The sequence below is a fragment of the Dendrobates tinctorius genome, unplaced genomic scaffold (genome assembly GCF_039654945.1).
Source record: "Dendrobates tinctorius isolate UK_male_01 unplaced genomic scaffold, ASM3965494v1 ptg000083l, whole genome shotgun sequence".
NCBI classification, from domain to species: Eukaryota; Metazoa; Chordata; class Amphibia; order Anura; family Dendrobatidae; genus Dendrobates; species Dendrobates tinctorius.
The window spans coordinates 17723218-17741310 of NW_027361751.1; the positions used below are offsets into that span (position 1 = coordinate 17723218).

Sequence of the window (18093 nt, forward strand, 5' to 3'; positions counted from 1 at the left end):
GGGAGGACAGGAGCGGGCGGCTGATCCCCACGAGGTGGCGGCCATCTTGGACGCACGGCTCTGCTACTGTGAGCTGCGCGTCGGCTCATACCGCTGCACCGCTGCTCGGGCAGTGAAGAAATCGGCTGACAGGATAGAGGAGGACACGCGGTGAGTGCCCTGAAAGATTGGGCCCTGCGTGCTCTTCCCCCCTACGCTATCACTGCACCGGCTGGTGCCATTACTGTGGGGGGGCTCTGAATACCTTCCCCCCCACTTCTGCTATCTCGGTGGGGACCCCTCTCCCTCCCCTGGCCACAAGGAACTATATAGGCATAATACTAGTCGCCGTCCTCGCAATCTCATGTGACCTCCTTTTCTGTGGCCTGAGCTACAACTATCTATTAAAAACCCTGCTGTGTCCGCCATCTGTGGTGGGAAGTATCTGAAGTATATACCTCCAGCTGTCTTACTGCATCACACCGCAGCTAATCATGAGCCGATTCAAAGGGTCAGAAGCAGCAGAAAAACTAAAAGAATATGCAAGACCCGATCCCTATGAGGGTGCACGACCCCTTAGAAATACTTCCTCTCAAGTTCAACGTAAAAATCGTCCTTCTGGGGGTGAGGAGGAGACTGAACAGGAGGAATTGACCCTTAAACAAGCGTCTGAGCAATTGATGCAGGCTCTCTCCCTAACCAGGACATCTCTGACCGAGAAAATTGAGGATGTTTACACGAAGGTGGGGAGACTTCGTCAAGATATGCAGGCCATGAAGGGACGCATTACGAAGGTGGAGGCGAGGGTATCCCAGGTGGAAGATACTATTATACCTATGGAGGCCAAATTACCGAAAGTGGCGGGCTCCATGAATGCTTGGAAGCAGAAGGCGGATGACTTGGAAAACAGAATGCGCCGGAATAAAATTCGCATCATCGGTCTGCCTGAGCTCTCGGAAGGTCAGCATCCTGAGCAGTTTCTGGAAGATTGGCTTAAGACCTCCCTGGGAGATGAATTCTCTTCAGTGTTCGCTATTGAAAGAGCTCATAGGGTCCGTACAAAACCCCTGCCTCCGGGGGCTCCGCCTCAGCCTTTCCTGGCACGCCTCCTCAATTGTAAGGACAGAGACACCATTCTGCATCTTGCACGACTAAAAAGTCCCATCAAGTTCAACAGTGCTGTGATTTCCATCTTCCTGGACTTTTCCATGGAACTGCAGAAGCAGCGGGCACAATTCATCGAAGTCAAGAAACGGCTCAGGGAACGAAACATTACGTACTCCATGATATATCCGGCCCGACTTCGGGTTGTTCACGAAGGTACCTCCGTGTTTTTCACGGATCCAGCGGAGGCGACTGAATGGCTGCGGTCCCATAGGGGATCCCCTGCAAAGGAATCCTAATGTGGCAGCTGTTAATCTGGATCCTTTCAGTCAAAAGGTCTAATTGGAGTTCTCTCGGCGAGTATCCAGTTACCAACAATACCGGACACTGTGCTCAGTGATGGTATCCCCTTGTTTATTTTTTGATGGGGCCATGAGACTGTGCTCCTATGTTACTAGGTTCTTGTTCTGTCTTTTATTTTTCAAAGGTTTTATTTTTTATAGATACTTAGGTAAATGCCACAGCCAATACCAATTTTGTTATCTAGGTGATCTCTCTGCATACTGATCGGGCACCACTATCAACATATCCAGATGGGCGGGAATGGGTTCTGAATTGATATGTATGACCTGGAATGCAAGAGGTATAAAAAGCCCCCGAAAGAAAATTAAGGTGTTCTCACAAATTAGACAGTATCGCCCTCACATTGTGGCTTTGGTGGAGACGCACCTGACCAGGGATACAGTTTGGTGGGTGCAAAAGCCGTGGGTACAATGGTTTATACACGCTTTTCACACCAGCTATTCAAGGGGAGTCTCACTGTTAATACATAAAGATGTTCGGTGGGAAACCAGGGAGGCCCGGAAAGATCCTGAGGGACGGTTTGTGTTTGTACATGCGCTGATCAACTCTCAGAAATATGTTATATTCTATATATCTACAACCCCCCCGCCGCCCAATATGTCAATTATCCAGAAGGCATTGAGTTTCGCCCTGAATTACCCAGATGCACACGTCATTTGTATGGGAGATTTTAATACATAAAGATGTTCGGTGGGAAACCAGGGAGGCCCGTAAAGATCCTGAGGGACGGTTTGTGTTTGTACATGCGCTGATCAACTCTCAGAAATAGGTTATATTCTATGTACCTACAACCCCCCCCCCGGCCAATATGTCAATTATCCAGAAGGCATTGAGTTTCGCCCTGAATTACCCAGATGCACACGTCATTTGTATGGGAGATTTTAATCTGGTCATGAATAATCGCCTCGCTAAATTGCGATTAGATGATGGAGTACAGAGTGGGACCCCCCCCCCAGTTACATCCCAGCTGTCACAATTCATGGCGAGTAGCGGGTGGCCATCCTGAGACGAGGGAGTATACTTGCCATTCCTCCACTAAACGCTCTCTGTCTCGTATAGATTACATTTTTGGATCCAGCAGCCTAGCGATATGGGTGGATGATATTGAACATGGCAGTAGGGGGATTTCAGACCATAGTCCGGTTATTCTTAAACTTAAATACGGGCCATCGACCAGCAGGAGAACATGGAAGTTGAACCCTTTTTGGCTGAAGTTGATAAAATCACCCGATAGAACGATAGATCAGTTACGTTGCTTCGTCTCGTCCCACCCTGAACCCCGAAATATTAATTTATTTTGGGACGCTCTTAAAGCTTATCTAAGGGGTTGTTTATCCTCTACGATCTCTTACATTAAACGGGTGACATCGGAGGAGGATGGCGAGATGGAGCGACGTCTGAAAGATTCGGAGACAGCCTACATATCTGATCAAACTAACAGTAATAGGGTGGAGTGGTTGACTGCTCAAAGGTTATATACTCAATATATTGACACTAAAACCAAGCGTAAATTATTTTTTGCCCGACAATCTTATTTTGAGATGGGGAATCAGGCTAGCAAATTTTTGGCTTACTTAGTGCGACAGCATAATACAACCAACACAATTCTACAGATTCGCAGTTCGGATTGTACTTTGGTTTCTTCAACTGAGGAAATAACGAAATGCTTTTCTGATTATTATAGTTCATTGTACAATTCTAAGACTGATGTTGTTGGCCCGGGGTGTCTTAATTATCTGTCAGATATAGAGTTTCCCACACTGAGTCCTTCCCAACGGGCCTTTATGGATGCCGAGTTTACTTTGGAGGAGGTGGATGATGCCATAAAGGATATGGCCTCTGGGAAGGCTCCTGGACCGGATGGATTTCCTGTTGAATTGTATAGGAAATACCAGGAGATACCGGTACCCCTTTTGTTGACGGTGTTTCATGGGATTTGGGAGGGGGGATGCATGCCAGAATCCTTCTATGAGGCTAATATAATAGTTCTTAAAAAGGAGGGAAAGGACCCTCTAGATTGTGGATCTTATCAGCCCATATCATTAGTAAATGTGGATTATAAGATTTTTACAAAAATTTTGGCCAAAAGGTTGAACTCAATCATATTAGATCTCATACACTCTGACCAAACAGGTTTTATGCCTGGTAAGAATACATCCATCAATATTAGACGAGTCCAGTCAGTGGTCCAATATAGCTCTCTGGTGCCGGACAATGATGGGCATTGGCATCGCTTGATGCGGCCAAGGCCTTTGACTCTATTGAATGGTCTTTTCTCCGTGCAAGTCTGCTGAGGTATGGATTCGGTGAGATTCCAAAAATGGGTCAGTATTTTATACATGAAATCTAAGGCCCGGGTCATCGTAAATAATTCCATATCTGAGCCATTTTCATTACATAGGGGAACTCGTCAGGGGTGTCCCCCGGCCCTTTTTACTCTTGCAATTGAGGCACTGGCAGTTCGTATAAGATCTTCCCCTAATATTGCTGGTATAGAAATAGCAGGTCAGACAGACACCATAGGCCTATATGCTGACAATATGGTGATATTTATGGACAAAGCGGGGGAAACCCTGACAAGATTGATCATTATTATAAATAAATTTGGCAAATACTCTGGCCTATATATAAACTGGGAGAAATCTGCTTTGATGCCCCTTTCCCATGCTTCAATGCCACGACTTGAGACTCTTTCCTTACTACCCATTGTAACCAGTTTTAAATATCTGGGTGTCCACATTTCTCAAGGAAGTAAATTTGATCTGCAACTTAATATACATCCACTACTGGAGATGGTCAAAGCCAAATTCTCGATCTGGGGTAAACTTCCACTGTCTGTAGCCGGACGTATTAATTTACTTAAAATGATATTACTCCCCAAGCTTAGCTACTTTCTCCAACATAGTGCTGTAGTGGTGCCCAGATCCTTTTTTGCTAATCTGAATTCCCAGATCACATCTTTTATATGGGGGAAAACCAGGCCTAAACTTAAACTATCCACTCTGCATAGAACAAAGAAGGGAGGGGGGCAGCGTGACCCGATTTCTCTCTGTATTATCTGGCTGGGCAGGCCAAAGTCATAAGTACGTGGATGGCCGGCGGTTGCCTCCCTAATTCTGAAGATCATCTACTTCATGCCGCACAAATTAGTTGCCCACTGGGTTTTTTGGAAATGAGGAAAATAAATGTCTCGCGACTGTTATCCCTGCTTCGTCTGGCATGATCAGTATGGAAACAGATTAAAAGGGTGGTTGGATTTGAGGATATTGTAGCTGAAATGCCCCTATGGAATAATGGCTACCTTCCGGCGTTACTTGAACATCCATCCGCCGAGTTTGGGGCTCAGTATAGTGTCTCTACGATAGGTGACCTATATGATAATAGAACTTTGCTGTCTTTTGAACAATTACAGGTTGATCGCAGTGTCCTGAGGTCCCAGTTCTTTCGTTATTTACAACTTAGGTCAGCTCTTCAATCGCACATGAGATGTATAGGAATAGATAATGCCATTTCGTCTCTACCCTTGATAGGGATCCTTAAATCACAAGGCCCCCAAGGTCTCATCTCCTCCCTATATACATATATGCTGTCTGTAGGAACAGAATCTACCATAGATTCCGTTAAGAAGAAATGGGAAAGGCTCATCCCAGATACAAGGGGAGAGGAGTGGGAAGAAATCCTGGAGTCATCAATCTGGGTATCTCAGTCTGTTAATAACAGGATGATGCAATTATATATTATAAATCAATCATATTTGACTCCAACTCGACTCTTTAAGATGGGCCGATACCAATCATCGGAATGTTTGAGATGTCACTCAATAGATGCAGACTTTATTCATATGATCTGGTGTTGTCCTATCGTTGCACAATATTGGAGGGAGCTGACATCACTATTGACATCTCTGGTACAAATTCCTGTTCCCCTTGAACCACTGGTCTGTCTATTTGGAGTATGGGATGAGGAGACATGGGGTCAATATGGCGGGATTTTCCTACGGGAGACAATTTATGGCACGAAAGGTACTGGCATTGCGGTGGAAGGGAAGTTCATCTCCCTCTCTCTCGTTATATCAAAACAGAGGATGCCCAGGTAAATTCGAAAAGATTTGGGAGAGGTGGCATTCCTCTCACCTCACTCTGTAGAGCGGAGAGGTCACATAATAAACAGCTAATTATGTGTAAGTAGGCTGCGGTATAGTTTATGTTCTTGTAGATGTAGGTACGGTTTAAAAGTTAGGTAGATCTCATCACTGGAATAATAACATGAGACCATTGTGATTTAATTGACATTATGCTTTGCTTTATTTTGTATACAACTGGTATGCACATTTTGCTTTACATTTCAATGTCGTATGAGCATATGTATAGTGTGTATTATGCTTAACATTATATACCAGTATGTGTATTGTACATCTGTTTATGGTTTAATAAACGAATTTAAAAAAAAAAAAAAAAACCTCACTGAGCTCGAGCTGTGTGCCAAGGAAGAATGTGCAAGAATTTCAGTCTCTTGATGTACAAAACTGATAGAGACATACCGTATTTTTCGGACTATAAGACGCACCGGACCATAAGACGCACCCCAATTTTCAGTAGGAAAATAGGGAAAAAAAAAAATAATGTGTCAAATGGGGGTCCGTCTTACAGTCCGAATTCAGCTTACCTGGGGATCCGGCACAGGTGGAGAAGTAGTCACAGGGGTCATTCAGTGGTCCAGGCTCGTGCGGTGGCGGCTCTGTGCTGGGGCAAGTTGGTTGTGCTGGGGCAGCTGTGCCGAGGCAGGGGCAGCTGTGCCGAGGCAGGGGCAGCTGTGCTGAGGCAGGGGCAGCTGTGCTGGGGCAGGGGCAGCTGTGGTGGTGGTAGCGGGCGGCGCTCTGCGGTGCAGTGGTGGCAGCGGGCTGTGCTCCGGTGCAGGGGCCGCGGCTCCGCCGGCATTTCTTCGCAGCCCGGAGGCCCCCGCAGTTCCCTTGCTGGCCGCCGCCATGTTGCGGTGGCCTCCGGGAGCATGGACGCCGGAAAGATGGCCGCCGGTCCGAGGATGAATAATATTGCATGCCCCAACTTTCCAGTTTTTGAATTTCAACAAAACTTTAAAATAACAAATAAATATCATTCAACTTTACAATTGTGTCCCACTTGTTGATTCTTCACCAAAAATTTACATTTGATATCTTCATGTTTGGAGCATGATATGTGGGAAAAGGTTGAAAAGTTCCAGAGGGCCATATACTTTCGCAAGGCACTGTATTTTAGGAGTCAGAGTTTGTCCATTTCATACCGACTCAGACTCCACCAAAATGGACACCGACGCAATCGCCACAGCCCTGATAGAATGTCCAGCCAAATATTAAGAAAAATATTCTTCATTTTATACAGATATAACAGCTACAACACAGCAGTTACATACCGCATTCAATTTTCACAGAAGCATTTAAGAAACTGGAAATGGGGGAATAGTTCCCTCCAACACTCGCTGCTCCACCCAACCGCCAACACAACATGACTGCTGGGTGCAAATGGCATTGTCACGGCTAACGGGGGGAGGCCTACTGAAGAAATCACTCTCGGCAATATTTGAAGAGCTATGAAGTATTGCAATCTATTTTCCAAGCAATCTCGTGATGAAGGTTCAAATCCTTAAGGAGACCAATAAAGATGTAAAAATAAATTCTATAAAAATTCATATTACCCCCTTTCCCTGAACAAACATCAAATAGGAAGTAAACAGAATTAACATGCTTGGTAGAAAAAGATCCACCAAAACAGCAGAATCGCTGGTCACACCACCTGCCAAAAAAATGGAATTAAAAAAGATATTGGAAAGTCGTATGGACCCCAAAATGGTAGTAGTAATAATAACTATAGATCATACCACTAATAAACAAATCCTTATACAATTCTATCAGAGCAAAAACGGGAAAAAAAAATTATAGCTCCTCAAAAGGCAAGAAAGAATTATTGAAAGCTAAGTGGGACCTACTGGGACTGCCACCCACTAATTCGGATATCGAGAGCACAGTTTTGAAATGGATTTTAATTAACCATCGCTTAGCCAGGAAGTGGATATACGTGTAATAAAGACATGGTGGTAGTTTTGGAGGGCTGGGGCAGGTGACAGGTTCCCTTTATGAAAAATTACCACTACAATTACCTTTCTTTCTTTAACCCCTTCACCCCCAAGGGTGGTTTGCACGTTCATGACCGGGCCAATTTTTACAATTCTGACCACTGTACCTTTATGAGGTCATAACTCTGGAACGCTTCCATGGATCCCGGTGATTCTGACATTGTTTTCTCGTGACATATTGTATTTCATGCTAGTGGTAATATTTCATTCAAATAACTTGCGTTTATTTGTGAGAAAAACAGAAATTTAGCGAAAATTTTGAAAATTTCGCAATTTTCCAACTTTGAATTTTTATGCCCTTAAATCACAGAGATACGGCACACAAAAAACTTGATAACTAACATTTCCCACATGTTTACTTTACATCAGCACAATTTTGGAACCAAAATTTTTTTTTGTTAGGAAGTTATAAGGGTTAAAAGTTGACCAGCGATTTCTCATTTTTACAACACCATTTTATTTTTACGGACCACATCACATTTGAAGCCACTTTGAGGGGTCTATATGACAGAAAATACCCAAAAGTGACACCATTCTAAAAACTGCACCCCTTAAGTGCATAAGGTGCTCAAAACCACATTCAAGAAGTTTATTAACCCTTTAGGTGCGTCACAGGAATTTTTTTGAATATTTAAAAAAAAAATGAACATCTAACTTTTTTTCACAAAAAAAGGACTTCAGGTTCAATTTTTTTTTTATTTTACCAAGGGTAACAGGAGAAATTGGACTGCAAAAGTTATTGTGCAATTTGTCCTGAGTACGCTGATACCTGATATGTGGGGGGGGAACGACTGTTTCGGCGCATGGCAGAGCTCAGAATGGAAGGAGCGCCGTTTGACTTTTTCAATGCAAAATTGTCTGGAATTCAGATCGGACGCCATGTCACGTTTGGAGAGTCCCTGATGTACCTAAACAGTGGAAACCCCCTACAAGTGACCCCATTTTGGAAACTAGACCCCCCAAGGAACTTATCTAGATATGTGGTGAGAACTTTGAACCCACAAGGGCTTTACAGAAGTTTATAACGTACAGCGGTACAATTAAAAAATCATATTTTTTCCACAAAAATGATCTTTTCACCCCAATTTTTATTTTCCCAAGGGTAACAGGACCCTAAAAGTTATTGTGCAATTTGTCCTGAGTACGCTGATACCCCACATGTGGGGGTAAACCACTATTTGGGCGCATGGCAGAGCTCGGAAGGGAAGCAGCGCCATTTGACGTTTTTGGCTGGAATTGAGATCGGACACCACGTCGCGATTGGAAAACCCCTGATGTACCTAAACAGTGGAAACCCCCCACAAATGACACCATTTTGTAAACTAGACCCCCCAAGAAACTTATCTAGATGTGTGGTGAGCACTTTGAACCCCCCAGTGCTTCACAGAAGTTTATAACGCCCGGGCGTGAAAATAAAAAATTCGTATTTTTTCCACAAACATGATCTTTTAGTCACCATTATTTTATTTTCCCAAGGGTACCAGGAGAAATTGGACCCCAAAAGTTGTTGTCCAATTTGTCCTGAGTATGCCGATACCCCATATGTGGGAGGAAACTACTGTATGGGCACACGTCGGGGCTCGGAAGGGAAGTAGTGACGTTTTGGAATGCAGACTTTGATGGAATGGTCTGCCGGTGTCATGTTGCCTTTGGAGAGCCCCTAATGTACCTAAACAGTGGAAACCCCCCACAAATGACCCCATTTTGAAAACTAGACCCCCTAAGGAACTTATCTAGATGTGAGGTGAGCACTTTGAACCCCCAAGGGCTTCACAGAAGTTTATAATGCCCGGGCATGAAAATAAAAAAATCGTATTTTTTCCACAAACATGATCAATTAGTCCCCAATTTTTTTATTTTCCCAAGGGTAACAGGAGAAATTGAACCCCAAAAGTTGTTGTCCAATTTGTCCTGAGTACGCTGATGCCCCATATGTGGGAGAAAACTACTGTATGGACACACGTCGGGGCTCGGAAGGGAAGTAGTGACGTTTTGGAATGCAGACTGAGGGAATGTTCTGCGGGTGTCATGTTGCATTTGGAGAACCCCTAATGTACCTAAACAGTGGAAACCCCCCACAAATGACCCCATTTTGGAAACGAGACCCCCTAAGGAACTTATCTAGATGTGTAGTGAGCACTTTGAACCCCCAAGGGCTTCACAGTAGTTTATAACGCTCGGACGTGAAAATAAAAAAATCATTTTTTTCCACAAAAATGATATTTTTGCCCCCAATTTTTTATTTTCCTAAGGGTAACAGAAATTGGACCCCAAAAATTGTTTTGCAATTTGTCCTGAGTAGGCTGATACCCTACATGTGGGGGTAAAACACTGTTTGGGCGCATGTCAGAGCTTGGAAGGGAAGGAGCACCATTTGACATTTTCAACTCAGAATTGGCTGGAATTGAAATCAGACGCCATGTTGCATTTGGAGAGCCCCTGATGTGCCCAAACAGTGGAAACACCCAATTCTAACTCCAACCTGAACCCCAACACACCCCTAACCCTAATCTCAGCCCTAGCCCTAACCCTAACCCTAACCCTAGCCCTAACGGAAAAATGGAAATAAATACATTTTTTTTATTTGATTATTTTTCCCTAACTAAGGGGGTGATAACGGGGGGTTTGATTTACTATTTATGGCGGTTTTTATGTTTGGCGGCTGTCGCACGCTAAAAGACGCTTTTTATTGTAAAAATAGTTTTTGCATCACCACATATTGAGAGCTATAATTTTTCCGTATTTTGACCCACCGAGTCATGTGAGGTCTTATTTTTTGCGGGACGAGTTGACGTTTTTATTGGTACCATTTTCGGGCACGTGACATTTTTTGATCGCTTTTTATTCCGATTTTTGGGACGCAGAATGAACAAAAACCAGCGTTTCATGAATTTCTTTTGGGGGGGGTGCGTTTACACCGTTCCGCGTGCGGTAAAATTGATAAAGCGGTTTTATTCTTCGGGTCAGTACGGTTACAGCGATACCTCATTTAGGTCGTTTTTTTATGTTTTGTCGGTTTTATGCAATGAAAACTATTTTATATAAAAAAAATATTATTTTTGCATCGCTTTATTCTGCGAGCTATAACTTTTTTATTTTTTCGCTGATGATGCTGTGTGGCGGCTCGTTTTTTGCGGGACAAGATGACGTTTTCAGCGGTACCATGGATATTTATATGCGTCTTTTTGATCGCGCGTTATTACACTTTTTGTTTGGCGGTATGATAATAAATCATTATTTTTTGCTTCGTTTATTTTTATTTTTTAAGGGGTTCGCTAAAGGGGTTAACTAATGGGACAGTTTTATAGGGCGGGTCGTTACGGACGCGGCGATACCTAATATGTGTACTTTTATTGTTTGTTTTTTTTATTTTCAAAAAATGGATTTATTTAGGGGAATATTTTTTTTTTTTGTAATTTATTTGGCGATTTTTTAAAAATTATTTTAACACTTTATTTTTATTTTTTTTTCACTTTATTAAATAGTCCCAGGTGGGACATCACTGTTCTGTGACAGATCGCTGATCTGTCACATCACAGATCACTGTGACAGATCAGCAATCTGTCACAGGCATTGCACAAGGCTTACTCATGCCTGCGCTTTGCAGGCACTGAGGAAGCCAGCTTCCTGCAGGCCCCCGAAGGCCCCCGTCGCCATCTTGGATTCGGGGGCCTGCAGGAAAGGAGCCCCCGGCAGCAGCGCTGCACATTGCGCTGCCGTGGGGGGGGCTCAGGGAAGCACGGAGGGAGCCCCCTCCCTGCCGATGCTTCCCTTTAACTCCCGGTACACCGCGATCATGTTTGATCGCGGTGTGCAAGGGGTTAACGTGTCGGGGGCGGTCCGTGACCGCCCCTGACACATTGTGCCGGGTGTCAGCTGTGATAATCAGCTGACACCCGGCCACGATCAGCGGCGCTCACCACGTGGGCGCCGCTGATCGCGGTAGACGTACTATCCTGTCCATGGGCATAGGGGCCCGGGTCCCATGAACGGGATAGTACGTCTGATGTCAGGAAGGGGTTAATACTACCAGGCGGTGATGAGGAATAGTCCAGTTTCACATTCAGTCCAGTTTTCCCAGTTAGTGAAACAGATCAAAAGACACTTTACGATGAAAATACCAAGGGCGAACTAATCAGTCTGTAAATCTAATCATCACAACCTATAAAATAACATAGTAGAAACTCACCTGTTTTCTAAAAAAGCTTAAAATGTTGACAGGCTGCGTAATAATGTCATCCTCATATGTTAATGTGGGCACTGCACCTAAATGAAGAATACCAAATATATTAATTTCTATAACAAAACATGACATCTTTATAGGACATAAAAAGGACCGTTCACCAAACTTTTCATGCTGAATTGGACACACGATGTAATAGTAGCAGAATAAGACATTCTTTTTCCTCTCTGTTGCAATCAAATATTTGGCATTTAAACAGTTAATTTTGATTATCTCCATATGGCATTACCAGAGAGATTTCACTGGGGGTGTGTACTTCTTCCTCTAACACTGACCAATCATTAGAAACATCAACACATTGTGGAAAGAAGAATGCACCCCCAAACAGTCTGCTCTCCTCACTGTAAAGTGATGACGTGCTGCAGCACAGCAGAGCTGAGTGTGATTACTCTACAGTCTTCAGCCCTAATCCCTGGCAGTCAATCTGGGGGAAGGGCAGTACTGCCGAAGTTGATTTTCATTACAAACACTTCTAGCAGCTTTCCTCTCAAATTCAAACTAGCTTTATTAGTAGAAACAAAAAATCCAGGATTTCGAGGCACCAGAGAAAATGGGAATAAAACACAACCTTTATTCCATCAAGCCAGAAATACAACAAAAATTATAGCCATTTTATTTATTTCTGCCTTGAAAAAGGCCCTATTGGGCAGAAACATTGCTTCACTTGTCTACTTCAATTGTATTTCACCATGTAATTTTTAAGAATGGAATAATGAAATAAAGGTTAAATTGTATCCCAAATTTTTCTGGTGCCTCGGAATCCTGGATTTTCTATGACATTGGACCTTGTGGAGGGGGGGGGGGGTCTAACTGATTTAGCACAAAGTCGCCAGGGGAACATGAGAAGCACTCATGGACTTATTAGCAAAAACACATTAGCATTGCCAAAGCATGTGTAGTGCTGCCAACTTTGTTATACTGCCGACCCCCACACTGACTGCAGGAGATGAGAACTGAAAGCTGTTTATCACATTCAGATCTGTTGTGCTTCAGCATATGTAATGACTCTGCAGTGAGGAGAGCAGACTGTGTGATTATGTCTCACACAAAGCCTGTTCTAGTTATACTGTGGGGGTGTGATCTTTTTCCCGTGTATGTGGATTCCTACTCATGATTGGCAGAACTGGCAGCACTAGCAGAAGAGAGCTACTAGAAGAGTTTGTAGTGAGACTGCCAGAGATGAAAGTAGAAAGATTTCAGTTAATCACACTCAGGTCTGCTGTACTCCAGCACATATCATAACTGCAGTGAGGAGAGCAGACTGTTTGTCAATGCTATTTGGGGTGCGTTCTTCTTTTCCCTGAGTGTTGCTGCCTGCTTATGTTTGGGCAACATCAGAAAACGGAACAACACACACCCAGTGAAATCTCTCGGGTAACGCCCATTTGGACTTAAACTGAATTAACTGTATAAGTGCCAAGTACAAAGGTTCTGGTGGAAACTGAGAAATATTACATGCATTAAGGGATGCACACAGTGTACATCCATTTGGGATACCCCATGGCTGCCAGAATTGAGGATGTTAGAGGGCTTTTGGGTGATGTAAGCATAAGGGCATACAGTATGTCTCTTAAGTCATGGAAGGAGACTTGCTAAGACAGTTTGCTGTTACTGTCAAAGATAAAAAAAACACCAGTGCACATATAGTAACTAAGCATTTAAAAGTCGGACCGGCTTCTTCCTCAAGTACATACATGATATGATAGATTCATTGTCAACTTCTAAACGATTAGCTGATCGCCCGGCCGATTTTGGTCAGTCCTCCAACCAATTTTATAAATCTCTTCAGTTATGTCATGCCTTCAAATGGGAAAGGATCTGGAATTTCTGGGGATTATTTTCCCTAAAGATTTAAAATCCATTTCCGCTAGGAATATGGATCATCTTATTGGAAAGCTTTCAAAAGATTTTTCTGGTTATAACAATTATGATTTGTCCCTGATGGGAAGAAATTTGGTAATGAAATCCTATATACTACCCAAAATACTCTTTATACTTAGAAATGTTCCACTAATTATCCATGCTTCATATATAAAAAGACTTCAAAAATCAATCAATTTATTTATTTGGAAATGGAAAAAACCTAGAGTAGCCAACAAAATTTTATATAAGAAAAAAAAATAATGGAGGCCTTGCACTACCTAACATTCAGGCCTACTATCAAGCCTCTCTTGTTCTCCAAAGCCAACAATGGTTTTGTGAGACGGCATCTTCCGCCTGGTTAGACTTGGAATCAGAACAATGTGGGGTCAATTCCATCTCAGATCTATTCTTTAGACACTTACTGTCACCCTCTATTAAGGACCATCACCACCCTATTCTTAACTCTATATTTGCAGCATGGAGGTCTTTTACAAAACTAAAGAAGAAAGTCAACAGGCAGCAAATTATGAAAAAATTCCCTTTAAAATTATTGTCTAGGATATATAAATGCCCCATTCCAGAAGTATGGTATGAATTAAAAATTAGTAAAGTAGGGGATATATGGGATGGACAGCACCCTCTATCCTTTAGTGAGATTAAGAACAAATTCCATGTCCCCTTTGCACAATTCTCATTCTACCTTATTTTGAAAGATATTCTGCAGAAATTTTTAAGTAGTAAAGCTCTAAACTTTGATATTATTGCCTCTATGTTTACTAAGCCTAATAATAAATCGACTTGGTGCCTAAAGACTATCTATTCCCATTTTAATGAAGATATGGAGTTTACAAAAAACGCATATATCCAGAAATGGGAAAAAGATTTTAATACTACATTTGAAATAGAAGAATGGGAAAAGGCTATAACATTTTCAAACTCCTCAACAATCTCTATGACTCTGCGGGAGTCCTTCTTTAAAACATTGACTAGGTGGCACTACACCCCGATTAGACTTTCCCATATAGATTCCAAATATTCTCCTTTATGCTGGAGAAATTGTGGCCTGCCGGGCAACTTAAACCACATATTCTGGAGCTGTCCAAACTAAAAAAATTGTGGAAAGAGGTCTTGGACCATGTAGTAACCTTTTCGGACCAAAAGGTTACGGTCACTCCGCAAATGGCCCTGCTTTCTCTGGGTACTGAGAATATCAACCCTTCTATTAGATTTGTTATGCTACATATTTTCCTGGTAACCAAAAACACAATAGCGTTTTGGAGGCTAAAAACCGCTTCGCCTTCTTTTCAGATATTTTAGATAAGGTTCGGATCCATAGTTCTATGGAGAAAAGGTTTGCTTTTATTAACAATGCCTTACCCTATTATCACTCTAAGTGGGACCTATGGAACCAAAAATTTTCCTAGTCTAAAGTTACTTACTATTTGAGTTATGGTATTTACTGCTTCTCTGATTGTCTGTTTGCCTTAAAAGTATTGCAGAAAGGTAACAAAGTCTTCACCATTTGTCCTAACTCACTATTTGTCTTATCTAATTTTAATTTATTTTATGTGTGATGTAACACTGTAGAGTTCTATACTTTTTATTTTTTTCCCATGTTTTACCCTTCCTTCCTTCCCTGTAATATTATTATGAAAATTTAATAAAAATTATATAAATAAAAAAAAAAGGGAAAGGATCAACGGAGGACTGGGTGACAATATTGCCCACAAAGACTTTGTGCTGGGAGCGTTGAGTATGGTGGATAGATAGTATGGCGGAGAGGTCCTCAGGGCTTATTTCTATAGCAAAGCAACATCTTTTTGGGATAAGTGTAACAAGATTCAGAAAACATTAGGGAAAAATGGGAGGCGGATAACTTTCCCTTTGAAGAAGAGCAGTGGCAAAAAAATATTAATTATTACTGTGGATGATGGGCGTTTGGGTTTTCTTTTCATACAGTTCTTGTTTAAAATTAATTAAAAAAAATACCTGATTAAAAAAAAAGTAACACAGCTGTCACAGTGGTATAGACTGGATGGTAAATTTCAGTTTAAGTTTACACCATCTATTAGTTGGCGTACTTTGCACCTTAAATTTCCACCAAAATGATACTGGAGATACCTGAACATAGCAGAACACTGTGGTGGGCCAGCTTTAACATTCCCATAAACTTAAATGCGGCGGCAGGATACATGCGCAATCAGCAGCTCCATATAACTCTTTCAGCCGGGGAGAGTGGGGAACACTAATCCTCCATAACGGCCATTGGTGGGGTCCTAGCTGAGAAACACACACTGATTTATCAATTTTCTTCTACCCAGAGAATAGGAGGTAACTTGTTTTGGTAACCCCAGAATACCCCTTTACATTTAACGGTATCTCCCATTATTTTCAAAAGGTTCACATCAAGCATGTGAACACTAAGGTCTAACGGATATCTGCGCCATACAGACATCTTTATGCTTGATTACGAGAGAGTAATATGCAATGACTTGTAATCTGGGATAAGGACATCAAAATGGCCAGGCTGGTTTAATCAGTGTATACGGCATATGCCTGAGATAATGCTAATGGCATCTGTTTCAAAAGTCAAAACTAGATGTTCTTTGTTTAAATACCAGACCGACCAATTGTAAAAGAGGTTACACAATCCCCTGAAATCCCCTATCACCCAAAGAAAACTATTAGTAAGCGTTCTTTCCGCAGTAAGTAACGTCTATGTGAGCGGGAACATCTCCGTATATACTGGTAATGCTATCCAGAACTTGGATATATATTAAATAGCCCATTCTTCAAGTGCAATGTCCCCAGAATGCGATGTTAATTCCATTTTCACATGTTCTACATTACGCTAAAGAAATCAAATTTCTTTCTCAAATTTCTTTTGCATTTTTTGAACAGATGCAGCAAGAATGAAAATTCAGAAGTTTTGATTTTCTGGCAAAACTTTCACAAGCACACATTAACCCCTAGATGACTGGGGTGAGATTTCATTTTTGCGCCATTTTATTTTTTCCTCCTTCTTCCAGGAGCCATAACGTTTTTTATTTTACAGTCGACATGGCCGAATGAGGACATTTTTTTTTTTTTTTGAAAGAGGAGTTATAGTTTCGATGAAAATGCAATTCTCCCAATGCTTTTGGGGGTTCGTTTTTACAGCATTCATTGTATGGTGAAAATGAACTGGAAGCATAATTCCCAAGTCAGTACAATTCCAACGATACCAAACTTGCGTAATTTTTCGTTAGTTTGTTTTTTATTTAAATGGTGAAGATTTTCAGAAATTAGTAAAAAAAAAAAAAATAAAAATTGCTGGTTTCCGTCGCCACTTTCCGAGACCATACTATTTTTTTGTATTACCACTTTGAGGTACATATAAAGCTTTGATCGCTTTTTATTACATACTTAGTATTATTAAGTATGTGTGTTGATCGAGAAAAAAAAAAAAAAAAAAAGAAGCAATTGTGGCATTTGGATTTTTTATTTTACCTCTTTTCCGCATTTATCATACGGGTTAATTTGTTTTATACCGGACACTTAGGAGTGTGGCGATAACAAAAAAAAGGCTTTTTTTTAATGGCGAAAACTCAGGAGGAGAATGTAATTTTTAATATTTTATTTGTCTCCTGGAGACCTGAACCTGCGATCATTTAATCGTATGTTCTACATACTACAATACCATAGTATTACAGTATACAGAGACACATGCTATGTAACAAAGCCAGCATCTGCCTTTGTTTGAAGTGGACCCTGCCTTTAAGAACCCTCCATACCTCCTGACCACAGCAATGATGTACTGGTATGCCCATTTGCATTAAAGGGTTAAACTAAAACCAGTCTGGTGCCCAACTTGCTTCATGTTCATTCTATTATACAGATATAACTTAGTGCCTCATTAAAGTCTATGAAGCAAGAGAAGGTACATTTAGGTACTGTCCAGTTTTTTCATCGATCCATTCACTTGAATGGGTGAGTCCTGATTGGAAGATGGACCAGAGTAGGGCACGTATACATGTTTTTAATTTATCATTCATATCATTAGTCAGCAAAAAAAAACCATGACGTGCGAATAATCTGTAACGTATAGTGTACCAGAGTGAAAAACCGACAGCACATGGACGACAAAACTGACATCTGAAAGCCATAGGCAGAACCCTATGCATTCCTGTCAGTTTTGTAATGGCATATAACACCGGGACTGCATGGTCAATTAAGTAAAAATTTTAATAAAATGTTTGAAAATACAAAAAAGAAACATAGAAAAAACAAACTATTGATTAAAAAATCTTAATTATGGCAAACAAAGATATGAGTTAAAAAAATGTAACTCAAGCCCTATTCGGGATATTAAAACAACTGAAAAAAATTAAATAATTATGGCTCTCACATCGCAGTGATGTGAGAGCCACGTT

The 18093-nt window shown here is 41.6% G+C and overlaps 1 protein-coding gene across 2 annotated transcripts in view; it reads right to left on the minus strand.

Annotated features, from left to right (window-relative positions):
* Window positions 1–18093, minus strand: part of MTX3 (metaxin 3) — a 75323-nt gene that overhangs the window by 37348 nt on the left and 19882 nt on the right. For both annotated transcript variants that reach the window (XM_073584175.1, XM_073584174.1), the window contains one exon: window positions 11765–11841. In XM_073584175.1, the coding sequence (XP_073440276.1) occupies window positions 11765–11841 (77 nt within the window). The remainder of the gene's footprint in view (window positions 1–11764; window positions 11842–18093) is intronic.